This window comes from Giraffa tippelskirchi, chromosome 13, assembly GCF_054371585.1.
Source record: "Giraffa tippelskirchi isolate mGirTip1 chromosome 13, T2T-mGirTip1v1.2.pri, whole genome shotgun sequence".
Lineage (NCBI taxonomy): Eukaryota > Metazoa > Chordata > Mammalia > Artiodactyla > Giraffidae > Giraffa > Giraffa tippelskirchi.
Window position 1 is genome coordinate 61,171,771 of NC_137287.1, and position 23,480 is coordinate 61,195,250.

Genomic DNA, 23,480 nt, shown 5'->3' on the forward strand with positions numbered 1-23,480 from the left:
GATGGACCTAGAGCTTATCATACTAAGTGAAGTAAATCAAACAAAGATAAATACCACCATATAATATCACTTAGGTGTGGAATCTAAAATATGACACAAATGAAGTTACTTACAAAACAGACTCACTGATGTAGAAAACAAACTTATGGTTACCAAGGAGGAAGCTGTGGGGGAGGGATTAATTATCAGTTTGGGATCATCAGATCCAAACTACTATATATAAAATAGATATACAACAAGGTCCTACTGTATAGCACAGGGGATTGTATTCAATATCCTGTAAGAAACCATAATGGAAAAGAATATGAAAAATAATACATACACACACACACACATATATAACTGAATCATTTTGCCATACACCAGAAACTAATATGACATTATAAACCAACTATATTTTAATAAAGGAAAACTTAGGGGAAAAAATTAGGATATATGCATTTTTATAACCAGTCTTCCAGAATAATTTTCAACCTTCTTTAAAAAAGAATTATAACTGAGGCCCGTGAAAGCAAGAACTGGTTAGAACTGGGCTTTGCACCCTTGTCACTGCTTAAAGGATGAGGAGAGCTCAGGGTGATGGAGATAGAAACCTTGATGACCCCTGGCCTGGAGGTAGGAGAGGGGGTGTAGGGGAGGTGGGAGCCAGGGGAGAAAATGTGGAGGGAGCTCAGTCTGTCCTTCCCTCAGTAGACGCAGAGCCATGAAGGTGCTACACACATCCAGAGTCCCTGGCCACCACATGGATCTCTGATACCAGGACAAATGGTCCTCATGCTCACAGCACTGTCAGTCAGCCATGATGAACAGGCTGCTCCTGTTACTGTGTCTGGGCTGGTGTCTGGACCAAGAGGGGTTGATGTAAATGTGCTGGTGATGAAGTGACCACAGGGATCCATAACTAGATGAGCAAAGGGACCACCTGGCTCCTGCCAGCTCTAAGACTCAAGCTCTCCCGACCCACCCTTCCAGTCACGTGTGAGCCTGGCTCAGTCCTGACATTTGAGGGTTTTCATCAAAAGGGTGGAAATCTTCCTTTATGAATCATTTCCATTATGTTAAGCTAGAATCAAAGGAAAGTACTACATGATATCAGGAATCTATCCATCCTTTTCTAGAAAGTGATAAAGCCTACATTCTTTTTGCTCCCTTGATCTTACCAATTTCTCTTCCTTGCATAATAACTACTAATTATACCCATAAGTTATGTGCTGCTTATTTTCTTTAAGCCTCATAACAGTCCTCAAAGTTGGGCTCTATTGATGTTCCCATTTTACAGATGAGCAAAATGGAGGCTGAGAAAGATTAAGGGATTTACCCATGTCCACACATGCAGTAAATGGTAGAGCCTAGGTTTCTTTCACCGAAAAGCCAATGTATCCAGCTATTTAAAACTTCTTATATCCAGACAACTAAAGTCCTTTTTTGTTACAAAAACCTAAATCCTGGCAACCATTTCACATCCTTCAGACCTCTCCTACTCTTTTATCTCTACACCTATTACTTTTTTCTTAGAGAACATGAAGGCATATTCTTACAGCACCACAGGCCACAGCAATTTCTTTCCCCAGCTGTATCTTTCACTATCTATTTTCACTTTATTTTTCATTTGACTGTTGGAGGTAATTTATTTTTTTCCTTGAATATTTTTGAGGCTTCCCTGGTGGCTCAGACAATAAAGAATCTGCCTGCAATGCAGGAGGCCTGGGTTCACTCCCTGGTCAAGAAGATCCCCTGGAGAAGGGAAATGGCAACCCACTTCAGTATTCTTGCCTGGAGAATCCCATGGACAGAAGAGTCTGGCAGGCTGCAGTTCATGGGGTCACAAAAGAGTCAGACAGGACTGAGCAACTAACGCTTTCAGTTTAGAGTAGGTTCAGTATCTTCAGAGCTGGATTTCAAATGAGTTAAATCAAAAAATCAACAACACCTCTCCCATCCTGCCATGATCTTGTCTGAGTACAATCATCGTCCTTAGGAAGGTGGCTGAGGCTTATGTGTACCCTCAATGACCCAGAGAACAGGTGTGCCCTGGGGGGCAGGGTCCAGCTATGCTTTGGTCACCTATAGAGCCAGTGCCTGAAGTGGGATGCAACCCATTAAGCGATTGAATAAGGAGAAGCCCCACCACTGTGGTTCTGGACCACTGGCTCTTCTTTTCCAGCATTGAGGGCTGCTCCTGCCACCTTGGGCTGCCCCCTCCTGCCAGTGCCCCTCTTCTCCCCAAGAAGTGGTCATCTTTGAGGTATGGAGAGTAGTGGTCCTCAGACATCCATGGAGGAAAAAAATCACCTTGAACATGAAGGTAATACGGTGAGATCTCAGTCTCCCCTCTCTCTGCAGAGGCTGTTCACAGCACATCCTTGGATGCAGGAAAAGGGAAAATTCCTTTTCTGTTTTATTAGAGCCTGAGGATTGATGACTGCGGCCCCCGCCCCCACAAGCCACTGTCTGCGTTTCCAATTCCAGTTGGTTAGACCTTTTTCTCTCTCTCTGGTTCAGTAAGGAAAATGGGCAACTTAATTGTTTTAAAAACAACATGAAAGGTTTCTGGAATTCTTTTTTTTTCTTTTTGAAATCTCTGGAGTCCTTCCCTTTACCAGAAATCCGTGCTCTAAATCAATATAGAACAGCTCGGTTTATAGGAGACCTTTCCCACCAAGTGGAATTTTCCACAGTGGGTTGGTAGTGAGTCTCATAACAGTAAATTCAATTATTGTCAGTTTGGAACCTACTGTTTCACTGGAGAGCGTGGGGTAAGCCTGGGGCTCAGAAGGCAGAACATCTGTCCACAGATCCTTCCAGGAGCTCGTGGGAGGTTCTGCTGAGGCTGTGTGGCTTACATGGAGATGACTTCTGTTTACTGGTGTAAATTCAGCTGATGGGATACTGTTTATATTAGGAATAACCCAAAAAAAACTCTGAATTAATAGCCGCCAAGATCTAACAGGAAGGAGGTTCTGAGAGATCATTTACTAGACTACCTTTTTTGCTGTTTAGCCCTAGAACTAGTATTAATAATTCTGAAATCCCTTCAAGAAAAGCTTTTAAAAGGAGAGCAGCATGAATGACAAACACCCACTATCAGAGAATTAGGGATAATTCTGCTTCTTTTATCCCCCAAATTCATGTCAGAAATAATTTGCTTAAGGAAAGGTATTTAGCAATTGATCATCTAGTCAAAGCTATGGTTTTTCCAGTAGTTATATATGCATGTGAGAGTTGGACCACAAAGAATGCTGAGTGCTGAAGAATTGATACCTTTGAACTGTGGTGCTGGAGAAGACTCTTGAGAGACCCTTAGTTTGCAAGGAGATCAAACCAGTCAATTCTAAAGGAAATCAACACTGAATATTCAATGGAAGGACTTATGCTGAAGCTGAAGTTCCAATACTTTGGCCACCTGATGTGAAGAGCTGACTCATTGGAAAAGACCCTGATGCTGAGAAAGATTGAAGGCAGGAGGAGAAGGGGATGACAGAGGATGAGATGGTTGGATCCATCACTGACTCAATGGACGTGAATTTGAGAAAACTGCAGGAGCCTGGTGGGCTGCCGTCAATGGGGTCGCACAGAGTCGGACACAACTGAAGCGACTTAGCAGCAGCAGCAGCAGCAGGAGATGGTGGTGAAGGACAGGGAAGACTGCTGTGCTGCAGTCCATGGAGTCACAAAGAGTCAGACTCAACTTAGCAACTGAACAACAATGTACATAATATAGGGGCTTCCCAAATGACAGTGGCTTGCAATCCAAAATTCGTTTTTGACCCTTTCATTTTTTCTTTTTATGGTTCCTATGGCTACTCACTGAAAATACTTGAGGCAGCAAAATTTATTTGTAAATCATCTCTCTGGAATTTTCTTTTTTTAGTTGCACTAGGTCTTTGTTGCTGCACATAGGCTTTCTTTAGTTGCAGTGCCCAGGCTTCTCATTGCAGTGGCTTCTCGTCTTGTGATGCACAGTTTTTGTCGCTCCTCAGCATATGGAATCTTCCTGGACCAGGAATCTAACCCATGTCCCTGCATTGGCAGGTGGATTCTTTTTTTTTTTTTTTTTTTTTGCTGACAAAGCAAGAGATTTTATTGGGAAAGGGCACCCGGGTGGAGAGCAGTAGGGTAAGGGAACCCAAGAGAACAGCTGGCAGGTGGATTCTTATCCACTGTACCACCAGGGAAGTCCTGGGAAGCATTTTCTTGTAGAAATAATGGCATGTGTGGGTTGAGTGGATTGGATTCAGTTGTATCACTATTTGATGAATAATCAGTATGTACTATGCCTGAAAATACAGTCTAGAGATGGCCTCCAGCAGCATGAAGTCTGGTGCTGACAATGTGATTCATACAGCAGTAAAGAGATGGATAAGGTACTATGGGAGCCTGCTGGAGGCTAGTGGATTACAGGTCTGTGATGAATGGACCTGCGAACCCAACTGTCAGGCTCAACCCAAGTCACCCAGGTGGGGCTGCCAACACCCCACCCCTACTCTCTCCACCTCTAAAAGGCTGACTTCAGCCAAGCCTAAGATGCAGTCAGGAGGTTAGACCTGCCACCTATCTTGGATCTCTCCCTTCAACACTTTGGGTGGGTGGACGCCTCTACTGCCACTGATGACCACTGACTGCCCCAAGGTCCAGGTCTTAAAATGCACTGGAGGAACATGTGTGCCCTCCCCACTTGAATCTTTAAAAAAAAAAACAAAACAGTTTTTTTGGTTTGTTTTTGGCTGCACCATGTGGCATGCAGAATCTTAGTTCCCTGACCCGGGATGGAACCCACTGCATTAGAAGTATGGAGTCCTAACCATTGGACTTACAGGGAATTCTCCCCATTTGAGTCTTTCTCTTCTGCTGTGTCTGTGCCTCAAAATCAAGCTCTTTCCTGCTCTGCCTGGGGGCTGATGGCATCGCAGACAAGCTGTAGGGCCTCTCTATGACTGCTCCCTTTGTCAGTAGCTCCAATTAAGTTATTTCAGTTCAAAGCCGCTCTCAGTTAGAAAGTGTGGGGGTGGCTAGAGTCATTGCCCACCTGCCACAACATGTGAATCGTGCTGGGTACAATTAGGAGAGCAAATTATTTCTGCTTGATGAAAAAGTTCTTAATCGGCACTCCTGCAGGTGCTGGGGGTGAGATGGGATGGCAGTGGCACAGAGAACCCTCATCACTTCCTGACGCTCCAGGTGGACAGTGTTCCACGCCATCTCCCTCAATTGTTGTTTGAAAGTTTGTAAGTTGGATGCTGTGACTTTTTAGAATTACAGTGAATTCTTGCCAATGGTATAAGATTGATAACATAACATGCAGAAGTTTGGCTGATTCTCAGAATGAAAACTGGTCTTTCAAAAGATCAGAGAAAAAAAAAAAGATCAGAGAAAAGGGATTCTCCCAGCACAACATTTGAAAGGGACCAGGCGAGTGGTAGTAGTGTAGTCACTCAGTCGTGCCCGACTCCTTGAGACCCCATGGACCATAGCCCGCCAGGCTCCTCTGTCCATGGAATTCTTTAAGCAAGAACACCGGAGTGGATTGCCATTCCCTTCTCCAGGGGATCTTCCCGACCCAGGGATCGAACCTGGGTCCGCTGCGTTTCAGCAGATTTTTTACTGTCTGAGCCACAATGGTAGGAGGACCAAAAACCAGAGGAGTAAAACCAGTTGACAGAACAATAGCACCAAGTGCAGAACACAGGTGGAGACTAGGAGAAAAAATCTCCCCCCATGACATCAGGGGTTCATCATGATTTGATCACCATGTCTAATTGTCCAGAAGGTTTTCAATATTGCCTGAGAGTTTATTTTTTCCGAGAATTACTATGAGATGAAAAGTTAGCCATTTAAAGCTAGGTGGGCTTGTTCAAACCATGTCCGGAAAAACATTTGGTTCCAAGAAAACAGAATTTGGTTCTCAAGGGAAAACAGAATTTAAGCCATTCACGTGTACACCATCATGCAATTTTAAAAATACATTAAGTTGGTGAGAATTTTAATTCCAAATCTGTTTGCTTTGTCTTTTTTATCATGACATTGTGCTTCTGGCTTTGGTTCAAGTACAATGAAGAACTTCACCAGAGGGCAAATGGTTCTGGTGCCAGTTGATTAAGAAGTATTTATGTTTTGCTGCAGTTGCTATAACCCAGATAAGACACAATATCAAAGAGAACAAGACATGTTTGGTACAAGTACATAGAGTTCCACCCCCAGTGTGGATACCCATCATTTAGAACTTTTCCCTAACATCCTTGCAGTTATTCCATATCAGGTCTTTTAATAAAAAAACATTACTTGATGTCAAAAGTGTATTATTTAAACAGAAATCTCATATTTTTAAAAATTAGGTGTCATCTGTGGTTTCAAGAATCTAAACATCCCCAGTAACATCTATGCTCCAAGTTGCATAAAATTCAGCCACTTGCTTTTCAAGTCTCGGAATTTGCCAGACTGCAGGCCAAGGGTTTGATGGACAGGTGTCCCCAAGCATGTGGATTTCAAAAGGGAAGCCGTGTTCTTTATTCCCTTGTTTGCTGAACAGTGGATGGTAGCTAGTACTTTCTGTTTTCTAACAGATGATGTTGAGGAGGAGGACTTTTTTTTTTTTTTTTTTTTTTAAGAATTCTTCCTCCCACACTCACAGAACTGGAAGACTGTGAGAATGGAGTGCTCAGGAGGAGAACACAGAGGATTAGCTCTTCCTAGGAGTCCAACGTGCTTTCCTGGTGCTGGGTCTCATCCTTTGGTATCATGGAGTGTTTGGGCACCACTGTCGTGCCCCTAAATAGCCCTACAGACCACATCACATGGAAGCTGGGGCCTCTCCCCACCTGCTTGGTGCTCCTGACATCTGCTGTCAGCTTTGTGGGGAGGTGGAGCTGGATCAGGGCCTTCCCCGGTAGCACTAGTGGCGAAGAACCCACCGGCCAATGCAGGAGACATGAGAGATACAGGTTTGATCCCTGGGTCGGGAAGATCCCCTGGAGGAGGGCATGGCAACCCACTCCATCATTCTTGCCTGGAGAATCCTGTGGACAGAGGAGCCTGGTGGGCTACGGTCTATAGGGTCACAGAGAGTCAGACATGACTGAAGCGCACGTGGACCTGGATCAGATGTTGCTCTGTGAGCCTTTTCTGCTTCTTTTGAATTTTCCATCAGGCCACGAGGATGGCCCTGGAGGTTCAAAAATAAGCTCCTTGCAGAAACAGCCCCCTCCCACCACCTGTGCCCTGTGACCGCTCAGACTAGAACATCAGCTCTGAGACCGCCTACCTCCTAAATCAGTTTGCTGTGGGAAATGGCTCCCTTTCATCCATTGCTGTAATAGAAGCATCTGAGAAACAGGCCCTGAGCAGTTCCGGAGAAAAGGAATGATGGCTGTAGCCACCTCCCAGTTATCCAAGGGCCACTTCTCCAGGTTGTGGCTTCCCTAGCTTTGTAGTTGAAGGTGGACATAGCAAAGATGTAGAAATGTGTTTATTTTGCTCTTGTTAAAAAAGAAATTTTATTTAAGTGATTGGAGGAATTGGGGCTGAAACCTAAAATTAGATTTGGGAGTTATCTGTCAACTGTATCTCTTACCATCATAAGCAGAAACATCCACAAGAGTTTGCGTCTTTCCCTCTCGCTCAGGAAGGTATCTGCAACAGGGTAAGAGGACCTCCCTGTTAATTTTTTGCAAAAGGGCTTTTCTTACAGACTGAAGAAACGCTCATTTTCACTCAGTAGGTTCCAGTGGAACAGGATGAGATTGAATTGTGTTCAGTATCTCCTGAGCCATATCTCCTGGGTGTTGTCAGAAAAGGCACATCTCAGGGCTTTCCTGGTGACTCATTGCTCAAGAATCCACCTGCTGGTGCAGGAGACACAGGTTTGATCCCTGGTCCGGGAGGATCCTGCATGCCACAGAGCAGCTAAGCCCATGCACCACAACTACTGAGCCCACAGGCCACAACTAATTGAAGCCCACACGCTTTAGAGCCCGTGCTTCATAACAAGAGAAGCCACCGCAATGAGAAGCCCTTGCACCGTAACTAGAGAGCAGCCCCTGCTCCCCGCAACTAGAGAAAAGCCTGAGCAGCAATGAAGGCCTAGCACAGCCAAAGATTAATTAATTAATTAAAATAAAAAAGAAAAGGCACATGTCTGAGGCTCATTTTCCTTACTGTTGAGGTGCAGAGTGGTTGGAAGGATTACAGTAGAGAACATTTACAAATGACCAGGATGAGATCCAGGCATTTAATTCAGGTGAAGCCAAGTATGGCAACCCACTCCAATATTCTTGCCTGGAGACTTTTATGGACAGAGGAGCCTGCTGGGCTACAGTTCATGGGGTCACAAAGAGTTGGCCATGACTGAGCGACTAAACACTTCAACTTTTAAGCTGATGTAGAAGCCTTTTGGTAGCTGGATGCTATGGAAAAGTGCCCTGCTCTCTGAGTCCCCATGCACCCCTACCTGTAACTTGGGAAGCAAGATAATGGTAACTAAGCTCTTCCCCACCAATACAGTTGTGGGGGGTTAATGCATCCCCAGACCACAGACCACAGCTCAGCCTGTGACAAGTACCATGTAACCTGGAGCTATTTCTATTTCTCTACCTTCTTAAATTTTCTGCAGAGTCTATTCTAGACACTTCAATCAGATGTGTTTGCATAAAAAGGAGGTTTTACTTGTGAAGAAGGTTTGCTTCCTTTTCTATGTTTGTTTACTCTTTGCACAAATACATACGGCAGACTGTGCTAAGCGCCAGACACCCGGTGGGTTATTCAACATAGGGCAGTAGCCACAGGCCAGGAACAGGGAATAATACAAAATAAACCAAGGCCTTGGACGGGCAAGTCTTGATGAATAGTGGGTTAGAACCAGGAAGTAAGATTAAGTAGCATTTTTCCTGTTTCACAGATGAGAACATAAAATGGCACAAGTTACAGATAACCCATCCAAAACCTTAGAGAAGGAACGAGGAGCAGACTTGAGGCAGGACCCCGGAGACTTGTTTTAAGTCTAATCTTGACTATAAGCTCCATGAAGGCAGGAGGAGGGGGCTTCACCTGCCTGTCCCCACAGCACCTAGAAAGACCCTACACAGGGGGCAGAAATGCTTCCTTGAATTGATTTGAGGTGAAGTCACACCCCGGGCCCCAGACTGGGTATTCCCTCTTCTCTGTCTGGTCTGAGCTATAGTGCTTTAGAACAGCACTGACATAAATTATCTCCTGTGCAGCATGTGTTGATTGATTTACAACCTCCAGTTATACACATACATGAACGCTCCCCTTTTGTCCAGTTATAAAAGTCAACAAATATATCAGATTGCATGTTTATTCTCAGTTTCTAGAATCACTGAAAGTTCAGCCCAAGTAGCAGACCAAAAAAGCAAAAAGGCACCCCCAGACCGCCTTATGTTCTCATCATTTAAATTGTCAGGCTTGTGTCTCTCCTTTGTTGTTTCACAGCTCCTGAAGTCCTCGCCCAGAAACCCTACAGCAAAGCCGTCGACTGCTGGTCCATCGGGGTGATTGCCTACATCTTGTAAGTATGACTTGCCACCTTGGCTTCTTTTTTTCTTTTTAAAAGAAATTGTAACAAAATATACATTTTATTTTGTACACAAAATTTACCATTTTAACCATTTCTAAGTGTGAGAGTTGGGCTGTAAAGAAAGCTGAGTGCCGAAGAATTGATGCTTTTGAACTGTGGTGTTGGAGAAGACTCTTGAGAGTCTCTTGGACAGCAAGGAGATCCAAGCAGTCCTTCCTAAAGGAAATCAGTCCTGAATACTCATTGGAAGGACTGATGCTGAAGCTAAAACTCCAATACTTTGGCCACCTGATGCAAAGAGCTGACTCATTTGAAAAGACCCTGATGCTGGGAAAGATTGAGAGCGAGAGGAGAAGGGGACGACAGAGGATGAGATGGTTGGATGGCATCACCGACTCGATGGACATGAGTTTGGGTAAACTCCAGGAGTTGGTGATGGATAGGGAGGCCTGGCGTGCTGTAGTCCATGGGGTTGCAAAGAGTCAGACACGACTGAGCGACTAAACTGAACTGAAGAGTACAATTCAGTGGCATCAAGTACATTCCCAGTATGGCACCACCATTACCACTATCCATCTCCAGAACTTTTTCATCTTCCAAACAGAAACCCACTAAATATTAACTCCCATTCATTTCCCCCAGCCCCTGGCAATACCAGTCTGCTTTCTGCTTCTATGAATGTGGCTTCTCTAGGTATCTCATGGAAAGGGGATCATAAAATGTTTGTCCTTTTTTGTCTTTTTTTTTTTTTACTTAGCATAATGTCCTTATCCGTGTTGTAGTATGTGTCAGAACTTCATTCTTTTTTTAGGCTGAATTGTATTCCATTGTGTGTATATACTACATTTTTGTTTATCCATTCATCCATCGATGGACACTTGGGTTGTTTCCACCTTTTGGCTATCATGAGTAATGCTGTTGTGAATGTGGGTGTGCTAATACCTGTTTGAGTCCTGCTCTCGATGCTTTTGAGTGTATCCTCAGAAGTGAGATTGCTGAGTCACATGGTAATTCTGTGTTTAACTACTGGAGGATTTGTCATACAGTTTTCCAAAGCAACACCACCATTTTACTGGAGGATTTGTCATACAGTTTTCCAAAGCAACACCACCATTTTACTTCCCAGCAGGGATGCACAAGTGTCCCATTTCTCTACATCCTTGCAATCACTTTTTTTTTCCATTTTTTGATAATAGCCTCCCTAATAGGTGGAAAGGTGAAGTATTATCTCACTGTGGGCTTGATTTGCATTTCCCTTACAGCTAGTGATGTTGAGCATCTTTTCATGCACCACCTTGGCTTGAGGATACAAACCAATATGAAAATATTAGGGCAAATCCAACAGAAATCACAGTAAGAGGGACTTCCCTGGTGGTCCAGTGGTTAAGAATCTGCCTTGCAATGCAGGAGATACAGGTTCAATCCCTGGTCAGGGAACTAAGATCCCACATGCCACGGAGCAACTAAGCCTGCAGCCAAAACTAGAGAGCCTGTGTGCTGCAGCAGAGCCCACGTGCTGCAACTAAGACCAAATAAATATCATATATTAAAAAAAGAAACAACAGTAAGAAAAATGTGATGAAAACCAAAATTTAGCCTTGGAATTCCTCATTTCTTCTCAGGTGCCTTATCTCTACAACCCAGGAAACACCATGGTCATAGGCCTGTTGCACTTATTTTAGGATGACCAATTTTGGGTTTTATAGTTACATGTTGATTTGCTTAAGTTCACTGTAAAGTTATTTTTAAGTTACAATTTCTTTTTGTAGTGATACTTTTAAACACTTACTATGGAACATACTTTCAGGGTAGGTTTAGGTCAGTCAGTCTCTGACTGATAGGGGATGAATTTCTTCTCCTTAACATCCTCAAAGAGGGGAGTGTTCTCTCACTGACAAAGCCCACCAGACCCAAGAGGCTACGAGAGACTGTGATGGGAGAAAGACTGGGAACACCCCCCTGTATTGGTTTTGTCTCATTATCTGGGAAGCAAATAGTCTTTCTTCAGCATCGTTTCAACTGGCAACTTTTGCAGTTTAGTGAGGATTTAGCTGACAGCTCTTGTAGATTCTTGGCCTTATCACAGGAGAAGTTTATCTGTTATGATGTACTCGGGTGTAGGGCTCCCACTTATGGAATTTAGGTAAAAGCCAGATTCATCTGAGCTATTATACAAAGCTAACACATTGCACCTAGAGAATGCTTTCAATTCTGAGATACGTTGGCCATCTTCTACGTAGTGTGATCCTTTTTGTGGAGGGAGGGAGGTTCTAGACCCTTTTGAGAATCTAATGAAAGCTGTGGATCCTCCTCCCTATAAACTCACACTCATACAGTTTTGCATACTGTATTGGAGGGTCCCGGGTGAGCAGACACTGGCCATGGGCCTTGTGTTATTTCCCTGGCTCCCTAAAGCCTCAACTAAAGCTCTTATCCTTGACCAACTTGACTGTGAAAGACTTAGAGAAATGAGCGATAAGCCAGTCCCCTTCCAGCAAAGCACCATACCAGCTATCATCTAGAGAAATCTTCCATGGGTCTAGGTGAAAAACTGGCCCTGCATCTGGCCTTCTGCTTATTTGTTTCACTACATCTGTTCTGAATCTTGAGCCATTGCTCTGGTCTGCATTAGTGTCTATATATAATTATTTCCCTGAAGTCTTGGCACTGGGGTACCATATATCAGAATACCTAGGAGGAGACGTGTACTGCATTATTGGGATAAGCAGTTTAAAACCAAGCAGTGGTACCTTAGTCAGCTCACACTGCTTTAACAGAATACCACAGACTGGGTGACATAACCAACTGACATTTATTTCTCACAGTTCTGGAGGCTGGAAGTCCAAGGTCAAGGTGCCAGCTGGTTTGGTTCTTGGTGAGAACCCTCTTCCTGGCTTGGTGTGCAGATGGCCACCATCTTGCTGTGTCCTCACATGGCCGAGAGAGAGGGAAAGCTCTCTGGTGTCTTTCCACCTAAGGGCACTAATCCCATCATGAAGGCCTCACCTTCATCATCTCATCTAAACGTAATTACCTCTCAAAGGCACTATGTCCAAATTCCATCACGTTGAGGGGTAGGGTTTCAACATATGGCTTTGGATTACACAATTTAGTCCACAGTAAATGGTTTGATTGACCTCACCTTAGTGAAAATATTAAAGCAGAATCCCCTTGAAACATGGACATTTTAGGTCAGGCGTGGCACCCACTTTAGAATAACAATATCAAACCTTTGTATAACAATGCAGTGTATCCTTGAGTGAAATCAGAGTTCTGCTAGTGAGGAAGAAGGCAGGAAATGGATTTGCAGTAGGTAACGCACTGTGTCTGCCATGGCGCATAGGTAGGAAAATATCAGAAGGCCAACATGGTTAGAGAATCAAGACAGGATATAAGCAAGAGCCAGAGGAAGGGGAGACCTGAAAGCAAGCTTAGGGTTTTTTCTTTTTGTGGCCCCACTACGTGGTATGTGGTATCTTAGTTCCCCAACCAGGGGCCAAACTCGCACCTTCTGCAGTGGAAGCACAGAGTCTTAACCACTGGGCCAGCAAAGAAGTCCCAAAAACTTAGGTTTTAACCCAAGTTGTAGTGCGAAGTCAACGAACAGTTGACCAGAGGTGTGACCTGATCTGATTTTCACTCTGCACTCTACGTGAACCCAGCCAAATATAATATTGTATACTGCAGTGATTTTGGTTTGAATATTATTCTGGCTACTCTGCAAACAAGGGATTAGACATGGCAGAAGTGGAGAGCAATGATGGTTCAGAGGCTTAGGTTGGATGAGTGGTGATGATTGCTTCTGCCATGGGGGCAGGGATGGAGGTGAAATGGTAGATATACTGTGGATGTGAAGGATGAAGGAGAGAGATGCTTCACGGATAAACCCAACTTTGGGGCAGATGCTAGGAGAGTGATGTAGAAACAATTTAGGGAGTAGGCAAGGTTAGGAATTTCATTTTGGTCATGTTGAACTTGAGTCGCCTTTGAGACACCCATTGACTACGGTAAGCACATGTGGAGTTCAGAAATCTGGAAGAGAGATACTGACATGTTTATTGGGTATGAGCTGAGCAGTAGAATTAATACATCCCACTCCTTATCGGTGCAGTATACAATATAATATTTGGCTGGATTCCCATAGAGCATTAAGCAAAGAAATACTGTATTTCTTTGTTTTTCTATTAAGTATAAACTTAATAAGCTAAAACTTGATGGTTGCCTGGTCACCACTAACTTTGCTTCAAGGATTGGTCTCAGGTTGATTTCATGATTGTGTCAGACTTCAAAATGGCAGCCTGGGTTTTTATCTTCCTTGGTACCTTCCAGAGCTCAGAGAGTCTCAAGCAGAGAACGAATGGACTTTGGACATCTCACTTATACCTTCCACAATTCTCAGATCATTACGAGTGAAAGGCCAAATCCTAGATATAAATTGCTGCATAATAGGGCTCTGCCTGGAGCACCACTGGTCTCAAATTCATCATTATCAGTGTCAACAACTGGCATTTCTTGAGTACATTCTCTATTCCAGGCACTGTGTGAGGTGCTGAAAATAATCAAGATGACAAAGACGTGATGCCTCTCATTAGAGTACAATGTATATGGTGGGACAAGCAGTTTCCTAAGTAGACTGAGTGACACTCAAGGCTGGTGTCCAGCTCTCATAGTTCCTGGGATGAAGCCATCACTGAGGAGGATGGGGTATTCAGGAAGGAGGGACCATCATCCCAAGGATATCCAGAAGTTTGGAAAAGACTAACGTAAGCAGAGAAGCCAGAGGACAGCATCCCAACCAGGGGAGGGATGCAGGCCCAGGAACTGGGGTGCCTGAGGCATGTTTGAGGACCGGAAAATATCCTGTGAAAGGCTCTGACTGGGTTGGTATTCTCGGTTAGAAGGTCGGCTCTGGGCTGAACTAGTGTCAGAAGTTAGAACTCGTGAACCTCACGCTCTGGCTATTCCCCATGGGTCTGCCGTGCCTGGTCTTCCTATCCCATCCTTGATCTGAAGACTGATGAGGAAGGCTGCTGAGCGGGTCATGACCGACAGGCAGCACACAGGAGAAGCCGGTGCTCCCTGGGAGAATCCGTGCAGAGCCTTTGATTGTTCATGTCACCTGGCATGGGAAAGAGGTCAGCCTCTGCCATTTGGGGGGTGCAGCAGCATTATTGCCCCTTGATGAACCTGTCGCCTTGAGATATCAGCTTGTAGCAACAGTGGCTGTGACAGACACCCCATGTTCTCCTCTCCGCATAGCATTCAAACATTCTTCATTTTGTCAGTGCAGATCCTTGATAAATCGGTTTTCTTTGGATCTCCACAGTCATTTATGTTATCCATTATTTGGCAAGAGAAATTTTTTTTTTCCTAACAAGGAGACTCATTTTTTTAAAAACCCTTTTGATAGGTCCTTTCCCTGCCAGGAATCTTCCTTTGGGGATCAGGACTTGAGAAAAAAAATCTTTGCCCAAGTAGCCTAAGCTGCTGGGAAGGATTGAGGATGGAGTTGGCTGGACATCGTGATGAATTTGTTGGTGTCCAGTCTGATGAGAAAAAGAGATGCAAGAAGGCAAAGTGGTCATCTGAGGAGCTTTACAAATAGCTGAGGAAAGAAGAGAAGTGAAAGGCAAGAGAGAAAGGGAAAGATACCCAACTGAATGCAGATTCCAGAGTATAGCAAGGAGAGATAAGAAGGCCTTCTTAAATGAACAATACAAAGAAATAGAAGAAAACAATAGAATGGAAAAGACTGGAGATCTCTTCAAGAAAATTGGAGTTACCAAGGGAACATTTCATATAAGGATGGGCACGATAAAGGACAGAAACAGTAAGGACCTAACAGAAGCAGCAGAGATTAAGAAGAGGTGGCAAGAATATACAGAAGAACATTAAAAAAAAAAAAAAAAAGGTCTTAATGACCCAGATAACCACGACGGTGTGGTCACTCATCTAGAGCTCGACATCCTGGAGTGTGAGGTCAAGTGGGCCTTAGGTAGGATTACTACAACCAAAGCTAGTGGAGGTGATGGAATTCTAGCTGAGCTATTTCAGATCCTAAAAGATGATGCTGTTAAAGTGCTATTCTCGGTGTGTCAGCAAATTTGGAAAACTCAGCAGTGGCCACAGGACTGGAAAAGGTCAGTTTTCATTCCAATCCCAAGAAGAGCAATGCCAAAGAATGTTCAAACTACCATACAGTTGTGCTCATTTCACATGCTCAAAATCGTTCAAGCTGGGCTTCAGCAGTATGTGAACTAAGAACTTCCAGGTGTAAATCTGGGTTTAGAAAAGGCAGAGGAACCAGAGATAAATTGCCAACATCTGTTGGATCATAGAAAAAGCAAGAGAATTCCAGAAAAACATCTACTTCTGCTTCATTGAGATACTAAAGCCTTTGTGTGAATCACAACAAACTGGAAAATCCTTAGAGATAGGAATACCAGACTACCTTATCTGTCTCCTGATAAATGCAGGTCAAAAAGCAACGGTTAGAACTAGACATGGAACAATGGACTGGTTCCAAATTGGGAAAGGAGTACGTCAAGGCTATATATTGTCAGCCTGCTTATTTAACTTATATGCAGAGTACATCATGAGAAATGCTGGGCTGGACGAATCACAAGCTGGAATCAAGATTGCTGGGAGAAATATCAACAAACTCAGATAGGCAGATGATACAACTCTAATGTCAGAAAGCATAGAGTAACTAAAGAGCTGTTAATGAAGGTGAAAGAGGAGAGTGAAAAAGCTGGCCTGAAATTCAGAATTCAAAAAACTAAGATCATGGCACCCATCCCATCACTTCGTGGCAAATAGAAGGGGAAAAAGTGGAAGAAGTGACAGATTTTCTTTTCTTGGGCTCCAAAATCACTGAAGACAGTGACTGCAGCCATGAAATTAAAAGACGCTTGCTCCTTGGAAGGAAAGCTATGACAAACCTAGACAGTGTATGAAAAAGCAGAGACACCACTTTGCTGACAAAGGTCCATATACTCAAAGCTAGGATTTTTCCAGTAGTCATGTACAAGTGTGAGAGCTGGACCACAAAGAAGGTGGAGCACCAAAGAATTGGTGCTTTAAAATTGTGGTACTAGAGAAGACTCTTGAGAATCCCTTGGACAGCAAGGAGATCAAACCAGTCAATGCTAAAGGAAACCAGTCAATGCTAAAGGATGGTTAGGGATGGATTTGCCAGATTTGCTGTGGGTGGTGAGGGCGCTTACCCATACTGTGACCTCTGACCTCTCTGCCTAGAAGAAATCCCAGGTGAATACTCATGCTCATACCCTTACTTTTTAACTGGCTTCCTGTATTGTTCAGTTTTTTAAAATAAGTCACAGAAATAAATCTACCAAGGTACACAGCATAATTAGCTTTGTAAGAATAGAACTAAGAATGCTTAACTGGCACTCTAGGTCCATTTTCTGAGACAAAGGATGCTCCTTACCAAGGAACTCATCATTCTTTCCACCACTGAGAGCGGCCCCTTTATGGACCCGTGTGTCCCAGAGAGAGCACAAACCCACGCTTCAGCAGGAGAGAATGCAATGTGATTACTGAGCCCTAGCAAAACATCCAAGCCTGGGGTATTATGATGGTTCCCATTCTCATTTAACCCTGATAGAAATAATGAACTGGCATTGTGAGCAGGCAGCAGTCATCATATTTTCATAAACTTCGCAGAGTGGGACATATTGCCACATCTAGGCCACCATGGGTCTATAATTTTAACCTTGGCTTTAGGCATTTAGAAATGAAATTAGATTTGTTGCTTTATCTTGCTCAGATGATCCCAGGGAATTGATTCATACTATCCAGACTCCAAAGAGATTAAAACAACAACAAAAAAACCCACACACTGGAATGTCTATTTATTAAATCATAATGAGATGCATGCCCTGCAAAGTAATGAGATATGCATGTCATCAGACTAGCAAGTTCCAGGAGAAAGCAGACTCCAACAGGGAGTTTCCTTAGTGAACAGGGATCAGAGCTGAGGAGTTGGGTGGACTTGGATGGCCTTAGGTGTTTTCATAAAGCCATTCATGGGCTCCTGGTCACCTCTGTCTCCCAAAGGTGATTTCTGGCAAGGGGGGACCGCTGTCACCACATATCTGGTCAGAGTGGCCGAATGCAGATGGTTCTTACACCTGCTGCTCCTCCCTCCACCTTAAAGACCAACCACCACCCTGCACTCTTCTTTTGTTGTTCTAGCCTCCCTGTTTTTATTTCATCAGGCATTGATGTTGGTTGTAATTTCCAGGCTCACTGATTTTACTTCAGTGAAATGGCATTCAGTAAAATGCCAACTGCATTTCAGTGTGGCTGCTTTTTGAGGATTCTCAGAAAGATACCCAATCCTCGCCACCCCCCCAGTCTATACCGAGTGGACCTTTTGGGTGCCTAAGTGCCATTTGTTTACAAGTCCTGCTTGACCGTATTTCAGCTTCATTATGGGCTCATGACCCTCCCTCCGCTGCTTTGGGAGAAGGACTATTAGTGGTCTGTTGACAGTTGGTTCACCTCTAACCCTTAGGAAAGAACCAAGCATAAAAATACTCTCTGGTTTCAAGAAGTGGATGCAGGAATATGCACAGGGAGATGGAGGGAATTTTACAAACAGTCCCACTGAGGTCAAGAAATGCTACATTTTCCACAGTGGTGGGAGCAATTTCCTGCCAGTGACTTTGGGGAAGGTGAAGTTCACCCCATCTGTGCCTTTGTCTCTGCAAAGGCCCAGGTAGAGAGGGGGGGCTTCCCCAGTGGCTCAGTGGTAAAGAATCTATCTGCAACGCAGGAGATGCAGGTTCGATCCCAGGATTGGGAAGATCCCCTGCAGAAGGAAATGGCAGCCTACCCCAGTATCTTGCCTGGGACATCCCATGGACAGAGGAGCCTGACAGGCTACAATCCGTGGGGTCACAAAGAGTTGGACACAACTTAGTGACTGAACAACAACAACGTAGAAAGGACGCCCAATGGGAGAAGCAGGAAGGGAATGTCTCCTTTTCCACAGTGAACAGTGTGGCTTCAGGACAAACGGAAAAGCATTTCACGCCCTCTGCTTGCTTATTTCACATAAGCATCATCTCCTGCAGACTGTCATTTAAGTAGCCTCTAAATGCTTTGGGATATTTAGCCTGGAGGATGGAAGGCAGGGGATTGACATTTGCTCACTTAACTAACATTTATTGATGAAACTAATACATGTCGGGCAATATGGCATGCTGCTGAAATGGATTCATCACCGCCCTGGCCACACAGGCACTTCCTGTCTGCCAGAGGCAACAGGCAGTAAACAGATAACTTACAATCTGGTCTTGCTGCCCGTCTCTAAGGTGGGCAGCAGGAGCTGGTGGAGGGGGGCACTCCCAGGGAGAGATGTGGACCCTGCCCAAGCCTTGAGGAAGGCTCCCCGAGAGTGGTGTACAGTGACCTGGACTTGGAAGGATTCTCTTCAAGTATCTACCAGGTTGTCAGGCAGGGGAGAGAAATGGTTAACTCTCTAAGACCTAATTGTCTAAGGATATGATGTGCTTACTGTGTTTGATAAAAGATGTCTTATTCAATTTGAGACATAATTTTTAAGATATAACTTAGAAGAGTTGATCCAGCTTTGAACTTACGTATCACCAGTACTTAGCAAAAAATCTCTGAATATTAGGATGTTTAATTCGTCTAGCACCACACTGAGTAAATGAAAGAATCAAACTAGGCTTTTATTATGTTTTAAAAGGTTTACCCTCTGGAATGGAGCATGCCAGCATGGAGGCTGGAGGCAGGTGGTACAGGGATAGTTAGAAAACCAAAAGGTGCACAGAGAGGAAAGTGGCCAGCTCACCAGGAGCTGTAATAATATGAGTCATGAGTTCAGACCTCTTAGTCTGAGCTGGGTTTGTGACCAGGAAGAGACGAGATGGAGGTGGGAAGAGGAGAGGTATCAGTTCACACCAGCAAGTCTGGAAATGATCATGGATTTGGTTCAGAAGGAGGGACCAGGAGCCCTTGACTCAATGGCATGTACAGGTGCGCCGGGGCTGCACACAAGACCACACCCCAGCTTCCGATAGGCTTACCGTGCTCTCACAGTGCCCGTCCAAGGATGCGCCTCTGAGAGTTTCTAGTCATCCTCAGAAGTACCTTGTGGGAACTTCTCTGGAGGTTCAGGGGTTAAGACCATGCTTCTAGTGCAGAGGGCATGGTTTCCATCCCTGGTCTGAGAACTGAGATCCTGCATGCCACATGGCACGGCCAGAAAGTAAAAAATTTTTTAAAAGTGCCTTGTGAGAGAGCTCTTGGAGACCAGGGAACAAGCAAAAACTGCAATCAAAAGCCAAGGCCAACAGGATGGAGGTACAAGACATTTCCCAAGTGCGGCTGTTAGTCTGCACAAATTCATAACTGCTTACCAAGCAGAACTTGAGAGAGAAGGAAGACGAGGGGATGAAGGAGGGAGGAGGGAGCAAAACCCCACAAGATGCACCAGTGGAGTTGGCAATCTGCCTGAGGTTCAGAATCATCAGCTAGCGCTCCTGTTAATCATCTCCAGACTGGATGTCTGCACCCCTTGGTGCAGATTCATCACTCGTGAGAACTAATTCTAGCTGCTGAAAGTTTCGCTATATTTCTCTGAACACAACATTCCTGGCTGTTGGAAGCTCCCATCACTTATCCTCCTCTGACTGCCCCCTTCCCCACCTCCAATCCACTGTCAGCAGAGGCTGAGTTGAAAGTGGGTTTGTCTGAACCTCCCTCAGATGTGTTTGCCCTGTGTGCTCACCCCCTAGACTTCCTGGGGATGCTGTCCTTTTGGCTGATGCAAGAATCAAAAAGTTACGTATTTGGAAGTAGGTCCCTGGATCATAACTCAGCTTTGGACGATGTCTTGTCCAGCCCAACCCTTTACTGTGGACAAGTTTTATTTATTTATTTATTTATTTATTTTGGTAACTATTTTACTCCAAATGGAGTATGCTGCCAATTTCTCATGCTTGGGGAAGAGTTTGTCCTTCTTCCCCTCCTGCCCAGCTCCTGGACTTCAGTTCCTGTTATATATAAACTTTCTAAGGGATGTGTGTCCCATCTCTCCTCTAGTGTCCCTTTTTTTCCTCCTCTAGTACTCTCATGCATTGGAGAAGGAAATGGCAACCCACTCCAGTGTTCTTGCCTGGAGAATCCCAGGGATGGTGGAGCCTGGTGGGCTGCCATCTATGGGATCGCACAGAGTCAGACACAACTGAAGCGACTTAGCAGCAGCAGCAGCAGCAAAGCTTTCCCAGATCAGCTTCCACCTTCTCAGCTTTCAAAGTATTAACCAAATCACAGGGGCAATGGCCATTGCATTCCACCAAGGGTACTTTGCTGAAGTCAGCCTGTACATAGTTCTAAAACGCGAACCTTCCCTTGTCCCTTTCAGGTTTGCAAGGAGGAAGCTCTGGCGTGCACATAAGCAAATCTCCAGTTGCTGAAGTAATTGCATTACATCTTTGTAAACATTCAGGTCTTACTGGTCATTCTGGTCTACAAATCCGAATAATGTGCTGAAATCTATTTTGCTAAGTGAGCCTTGCAACTAAGCACCAGAGATTTGACAGCTTAAAAAGCTTTGCTTTATTTTATTATTTTAAAAAATCTGTCCTATTAACCAGAGTAAGAGGAATAGAACTCAGATTCCTTAGTATGTGTTCCAGACATTCATCCAGTAAACACTTGTTGAATCTCACAGACAGCCAAGACGAAGGGCCAACTGGTGGCTGCCCAGTGGTTGTTTCACATCCAACAGACTCTGCTGTCCAGAGGAGGAATGCCCAGGTTTGATTGAGTTTTCAAGTGTTTTTCAGAGACCCACTGGGCCTGGGTTGGCCCTACTCAGTTTCTCTGGTTTGCAATATACATAGAAGTTTGCTGTTTCGCCCAGTTGCACTGTTGTTGTTCAGTTGCTAAGTGATGCCAGACTCTTTGTGACCCCATGGACGCACGCCAGGCTTCCCTGTCCTTCACCACCTGCTGGAATTTGCTCAAACTCATGTCCATTGAGTCAGTGATGCCATCCAGCCATCTTGTCTGTCGTTCCCTTCTCCTCCTGCCTTCAATCTTTACCAGCATCAGGGTCTTTTCTAAAGACTTGGCTGTTCAAATCAGGTGGCCAAAGTATTGGAGCTTCAGCATCAGTCCTTCCAGTGAGTATTCAAGATTGATTTCCTGTAGGATTGACTGGTTTGATCTCCTTGCTGTCCAAGGAGCTCTCAAGAGTCTGCTCGAGCACCACAGTTTGAAAGCATCAATTGCATAAAAATACTTTCTTCACTAATATGCCTTTGAGTGAGTGTTCTCAGGGAAGCTTGAGCAACTTCCTAGAATTGAGGTAAAATGCTTGGAAATACTGGTCCTCGAAGATCAAGGTTGAAAAGCGAGTCTCCAGGACATCCTGTCCGCGCATCCATCACATAACGTCATGACTAGAGGTAGCTTCTCTCTCCTTCGCTTCCAGAGCAGCGTAGAAGCTGAGGTCAGGATGTACGGTCAGTCATGAATGATTCTGAGACTTGGTACAAAATTTTTAATTATGTTGCTCTGTTTCCACATTTAGAGGGTAGAGCACTGGACTGAGTCCCTTCAGACTCATCTGTTCCTCTCTCCCACTCCCTTGGGTCTTCCTGATGGTGAGCGGGGTCTCACTGCACAATATTTCAGCAGAGGGAAGCTGAAAAGTTAGATGGAGCTGGTGGGATAGAAAAGAGACAAATAAGGGGAGATGAGGGTGGAGAGCTGGCATTTAATTGCGATGTGATGGGCGCTTTCCTATGTTATATCTTTTACCTCTATTCATCCATTCACCTATCTGTGTGTTATATGTAATACAGATTATTATACAATGTATGTGATGTATGTTATAATATCTCTTATAACATGGGTCCTGTTTTCGTCATTTTACAAAAGAACTTAAGACTGGGAGACAATACATAATTTCCCCAAAGTCACTCTACCAGGCCTTGCTGGAGCCAGAATTTGAATCTGTGTCTTTTATCCCTCTGAATCCCAGGCTGAGGAAGCCGCACCATGAAATGCCTCTGAAAGCAAAGTCAGCTCTCAGGGTACAGGACTTGCAAAGTCACTCATCTCTTCGTCTTCACACTTTTCCTCCAGTTAGACTAAAGGGCACGTTCCGGGTTTCCAGATGCTGACTCAGTTGTAGTGTGGACTGCTGCACTCAGAGGCTTTTTATGTAAAATATTTGCAGTATGTTTGGGCACTTGTGCTATGTGTTAGTCGCTCAGTCATGACTGACTCTTTGCAACCCCATGGGCTGTAGCCTGCCAGGCTCCTCTGTCCATGGGAATTCTCCAGGGAAGAATACTGGAGTAGGTTGCCATGCCCTCCTCCAGGGGATCTTCCCAACCCAGGGATCGACCCAGGTCTCCCTCATTGCAGGTGGATTCTTAACCAGCTGAGCCACCAGGGAAGCCCAGGAGGCACATTTCAGCTGCTCAGAAGATTTGCTTGTATGTGTTACTTGCTTTCCCAGCTACACTGGGTAAGAGAGGCAGGCTGAAACTTCTGCACAGCCCTGAGCTCCAGGGTCTGAACGGCAGCTTTTCTATCTTCTGTACCTGCTGCAGCAGTGCAGGGGAGCCAAGTGCTGAACCAGGACTACCGGCTGTGACCTTATTGGGGTTTGGTTCAGCAAAGACTCGGGTTCACTTTTCTAGATCCCTCTCTCCCACTGATGGGCCACCTGTCTTTCTAGAAGGCAGGCTGGGGTAGGACATTAGGTGTTGATCTCCTAACTGTAAGGACACAGCTGCCCAGAGCTGCTTCCCTGAGGAGAGCTGTGTCCATTGAACAGAGAGGTTGGACTTGCCAGGTGCTGTGGTGACGCGTCAGGGCTGTCTCTGGCCCCTTCCCCTCCGTGTTCTCCACCATGGTTGATGGCAGCCCCTGTGGTCCA

The 23,480-nt window shown here is 44.7% G+C and overlaps 1 protein-coding gene across 7 annotated transcripts in view; it reads left to right on the plus strand.

Moving 5' to 3' along the window:
- Positions 1-23,480, plus strand: part of CAMK1D (calcium/calmodulin dependent protein kinase ID) — a 496,165-nt gene that overhangs the window by 450,128 nt on the left and 22,557 nt on the right. For all 7 annotated transcript variants that reach the window (XM_081554101.1, XM_081554100.1, XM_081554105.1 and 4 more), the window contains one exon: positions 9,445-9,520. In XM_081554101.1, coding sequence (XP_081410227.1) covers positions 9,445-9,520 — 76 coding nt within the window. The remainder of the gene's footprint in view (positions 1-9,444; positions 9,521-23,480) is intronic.